Raw genomic sequence first — 5,000 nt, 5'->3', positions numbered from 1 at the left:
GAGAAATATAAAATTGACAACAACTCTTGGTTTATCTTCAGGTGGTGAATATTTATCAAATATACTGCGTGAAATTTAGAAAAGAAAGAAAACAGAAAACAATGATATAATTCTGACAATTCTCTTGTGACAATTATAATGAAGTTGAACTTTTTCATAAACTGACTCATTACATTGCATGTTGATTATGAAAGTCTGTATTTCAAGATTAATTATAAAAATAAAAGAAGCAATAAAGGAGAGAGAGATAAAAAAAAAAAAAGAATGTCCTATTTATGTTAATTCATACAAAATGCCAATCCAGCTATGCTAAACTACAAAAGTAATGGCTTGTACTACACAAGTACTTTTTTGCCTTTCTCAAACATGAATATTTGAATATATCAAGATCACCACTTCCTAAATCCAACTACATATGTGCCTGAGATCAAAAGATAAGTGGTGATACATGAAATCTTATGTTGTAGGATGACTGCAACACTTAAGCTAAAAACACATGAACACTGTCTAAAACTAAGTTGGTAAAATAAGTTTTCCTTTTTAATAAAAGTCTCTTGACCAAGTTGGAAAGTTCAATATTTGAATGTTTTGTCTAATAATTTGCTTACATTCTTGGAATAACCTTGTAATAAGTCACGACTTATAAAATACACCAACTTGATATAAGGATGGCTCAAATTCTAATGAAACAAACCAAGCAATCATTATAGGTTCTTTCACTGACCCTTCATCCTTTTGTCAGTCAATTCTTTAACTAATATCATCTTTTTGCAACTCCTCATTTCATCATATATATAAAAAAAGCCAAATATGAAAACTGTCATGTACTGTTAACACTAATAAATTAAGGCAAATATGACAAGCATATATTGGCACTCATCCATCTCAAGTCTAGAGGAATCCACTAGGAGGAGAAATTAGAATTACATAGAACTCTTTATCTAGTTGACATGACAGTCATGGGCTAATGTACCTCCTACCTCCAAAAATAAAAATAAACATGTTGAAACTGTTAACATTCAACTCTGTAAAACTTCTGGCTAAATCGCATAAACAGTAGACTCTGTCAGAGACAGTTAATCCATTCGCACTGGATGACGTGCTGACACGTTTCGTGGTTTTTGCGTCAGATGCCAGTGACATGTTATCCGGGCAAGGCCAGCGCTCGGGGTGAGCGAGTGGGCAGCCCAGGCTCGCGGCTTGTGCGCCCGAGATCTTGAGGCGTTAGGCTTATGCGTTCGAAAACCCCGGCATTACGACCATTCAGAGCCGGAATCGCCCTGGCGTGAATGGGTTAATTGACATTAAAGAGGTAATCAAGGACGCGTATCTCCATGAGGCCCATTCAACCTTCTGTGGATATTTCATTGTGGGCAGAATTGACTTGGATCTATTCACTATGCAATCTATTTTAGTGTTTTATTGGGTTATGGTATATCTATATTGCATGTAATGCTGGAACTGAAATACTAGCCTGTGACTGTTAACATAGTGCAGAGGAGGCCAGTCCTAAGATAAAAATCTATGATATATTAATTTGGAGTAACTTAAATTTAAGATAATAAATGTATACTTCTGTATCTGATGGCTTCTGTAACCGCTATATGCTAACAGAATAAATTTTTGTTACCTTTTGATGATAAAAACACTTTCATACAAAAGGATAACCTGAAAATAAAATAAACATGTTGCACTCTCTCTCTTTGCCACACACACACACACAACTTAGTAATATGATAATAATAATACTGTTCAAAGTATATACTCTATTTTTTTAATCTATCTTTTAGAGACTGTGATTACATGCAGTGATTCCATCTTTTAATACCTAACCATATAATGCTCTACACATTCATAATTTCATAACTCTTTGAATGAATAGTAAAGTAATCTTAATCACAAATAGTAAAATCAAAAGAAAGTATTAGTTTACCATATCAAAAAAAAAGAAAAGAAAAGAAAAGAAAAGAAAGGAAGAAAAAGAGAAAGAAAGAGAAAGAGAGAAGTGGGGATGGAGGGAGGGAGAAAGAGAGAGAGAGAGATAGGGGAGGGAGAGAGAGGGTGAAGGGGAAAGGGAAAGGGAAAGGGAAAGGAAAAGGGAAAGAGAGAGAGAGAAATAGAAAGAGAGAAAGAGAGAAAAAGAGAGAGAAATAGAGAGAAAGAGAGAGAAAGAGAGAGAGAAAGAGAAAGAGAGAGAGAGAGAAAGAGAGAGTGTGAGAAAGAGAGAGGGAGGGAAGAAGAGAGAGGGAAAGGAGAGAGAGGGCAAGAAGAGAGAGAGAACATACTCTATGGCCCAAATTAAGAAAGAAAAAAATGATAAAAAAAAAAACATAGGAAAAGAAAATACAGATAGAAAAAAATCATAAACACACACATCTAAAAACAAACTTACCACACTTTCCTTGAGCCCTAACAATAAATTCTAATCCTAGCACACTCACCTGGCGGAACTGCGCCTCCACCCCAATTGTTGAACGTCGTGAAAATGCCGAAGGGGAAAGCACCGATCCCAAAGTGGAACTGGAATCCTCCTCCTTCGCCAAAGCCAAAGCCAGGCATGAAACCATTCTGCGGCTCCGGCTCTGTGCGCTGGCCAGGGGGCCGAGGGGGGAGCTTGTCTCTGTAAAGTGTTTGAGGTAATAATTTTCTGAGAAAAAAGGAGAGGAAGGAAAAGCAGGAGAGAGGATAGATAAAGAGAAGGAAAGAAGGAAGAACGGAAAGAAAGAGAGAGAGAGAGAGAGAGAGAGAGAGAGAGAGAGAGAGAGAGAGAGAGAGAGAGAGAGAGAGAGAGAGAGAGAGCACATCAAAGACAAGAATGTCATGAATTAACCCATTGTAGATGGGAATAGATTTGTTTACCCAATCCCCAAGATGGGCACTACCCAGATGGGTTTTATTTTAGAGCCAGGGAGTTTCACACATATCACGACATTTTACGCTCTCTTACATTCAACTCATGATTCTAGAGCCATTTTTGTAATCACATTGTTTTCATTTATACTCATTATTTTCTTTATACTGAGTGTGATAGAAGTATTGCTGCTTTATGGGAGGACAAATAGTAACTTTATCTTTTCATATTTCTGTACTGTTGTAAACAAAAATGAGAAAATAACCATCCAAAATGAAGATCACATGAAGAGGTAGGGAAGAGGAAGAAAACCTGTGAGCACAAGGCAGCCTTACAGGTACAAGGATTTATTGTAGATACTGGGTATGGTTTAAGTCACCTTTCTCTTCTCATTCTGCTTTCACATCTATCATCAATGGTATTTTAGAACAAGAGGTCTGCATCTTGCTGTATGCAATCGCTCTCTGATGATAGTGCTTGATAGAGACCGTAGATGGGCGCCATTCAAGGCCTTCTTTCCTGCTGGGGCACGATATAGTGGTGCCATCTATGTTTTAGATTTCAACCCATTAACGCTGGATGATGTGCTATCATGTCATGGGAATATTTCGCTCCAGTCAGATGGTATCCTATCACATCATTATCTCTCCCTTAAAATACAGGTTTTACATAGTTATGTATGTATATACTTATTGCACTTATTGCATTTGTATCTCTCATAAAATTGGGCAGGTGAAAAGCACTCTGAGAGGCACAGCTCAGTATTATGCTAGGAGAGATCTCGCATATGGAGGCTGTGTGCACTTGTTATCTTCACAATGGGAGCAGCACTAGGCAAAAAATAACCCTCACAAATGGGTTAAACAAAACCTATTTTGCTGAATATTTTTGAAATTATACTAATTATGATAGTAATTGTTATCCTCACTCACTAAACAGAGTTTTTACTCAAAGTACAATAAAGAAAAACAGGGATCCTCTCTCTCCCATTGTCAAATATGACATGATGACTATTGTCACCTATGTCCCAGCGTCTAACATCGTGCCAAAAACTTTTGCATAATGTATGTCACGACACCCATCTGCAATGGGTTAAGAAGCTTTATTCTATCAATTCAGTATTGTGAAGAGGAAGAGAGAGAGTGATTGAGGAAGAAAAAGAGAATGAGAAAGAGAATGAAGAACAGATAGTGCAAAGGAGCAGTAATAGGAAAGAGAGACAGAGAGAAGTCCTGGGTGGTATCCTTACCTGGGGTCCTGTTGGTTTCCGGAGCCTCTGCCATAGAGTGGGATTACCTTCTCTCGAGAGATTGCCGCCTTGCACACAGGACACGTCTGGTTGTTTGGCCTGGTCTCAAGCCACTGGTGTAAACATGGCCAGCTACAAAAGAGAACAAGAACCTGAATTATTTCAATCAAACAAGAGCCAGTCTTCATTTTTATTTCATTGGTGAGTTATTCCACCATTTTTCTGAATATATCTTCTATAAAAGTAAAAGTTCGTACAAGCAAAAAATAGTTAATCAAAATCATTGTCTTCTAATTTTTGAAAATCAACTTAAACACCTGAGAAAAAATTAATTAGATGGAGAATATGTTTAATGATACATAAATTAGATAATGTGATAAAATTTTATGCATAAAACTAAGCAATACAAAGTCTCAATTTATCATATATTATATATAAAAAACATATTTGAAAATAAAGTATGTATGTGTGTGTCTGTATATATGTATATATATATATATATATATATATATATATATATATATATATATATATATATATATATATATATATATATATATATATATTTATATATGCACATTTACTAAATGTTAAGCAGGATTATGAATAATCACACGTATGATACTTGTGTCTAAATATATAATTCCAGATGCAAGAATAAAATCTAGTCCATACTAAAAGTAGTACCTGTATCTACAAAGTGAATATCAACTTCACGTATGAACCTAACCAAACACTGATAAGAAAAAAAAAAATAAAATAAAATAAATACAACAAAGATGTAACGCTCCCCCCACTCCGACAGCCTAATGATAGTTGCTCCAATTCTTGTCACAACAAAAATTCTTATGAGGGCTGGTTACCGAGACACATAATCCCAAACGTAGCTGCAACAACCCA

The 5,000-nt window shown here is 35.8% G+C and overlaps 1 protein-coding gene and 1 long non-coding RNA gene across 3 annotated transcripts in view; one reads left to right on the top strand and one right to left on the bottom strand.

The window, feature by feature from the left end:
- The window catches only part of LOC147468780 (uncharacterized), a 29,811-nt gene that overhangs the window by 9,498 nt on the left and 15,313 nt on the right, over positions 1–5,000 (top strand). The window lies entirely within an intron of this gene.
- The window catches only part of LOC122266938 (E3 ubiquitin-protein ligase RNF185), a 14,619-nt gene that overhangs the window by 2,817 nt on the left and 6,802 nt on the right, over positions 1–5,000 (bottom strand). For both annotated transcript variants that reach the window (XM_043036917.2, XM_043036916.2), the window contains exons 3-4: positions 4,101–4,232; positions 2,442–2,620 (exon numbers count right to left, since the gene is read on the bottom strand). In XM_043036917.2, coding sequence (XP_042892851.1) covers positions 2,442–2,620; positions 4,101–4,232 — 311 coding nt within the window. The remainder of the gene's footprint in view (positions 1–2,441; positions 2,621–4,100; positions 4,233–5,000) is intronic.

Source organism: Penaeus japonicus, unplaced genomic scaffold (assembly GCF_977035675.1).
Source record: "Penaeus japonicus unplaced genomic scaffold, GWHDUDI00000001_assembly GWHDUDI00000026, whole genome shotgun sequence".
Classification (NCBI taxonomy): domain Eukaryota; kingdom Metazoa; phylum Arthropoda; class Malacostraca; order Decapoda; family Penaeidae; genus Penaeus; species Penaeus japonicus.
The sequence above is the reverse complement of the archived record's forward strand: the minus strand, read 5'-3'. Positions and strand labels throughout refer to the sequence as shown.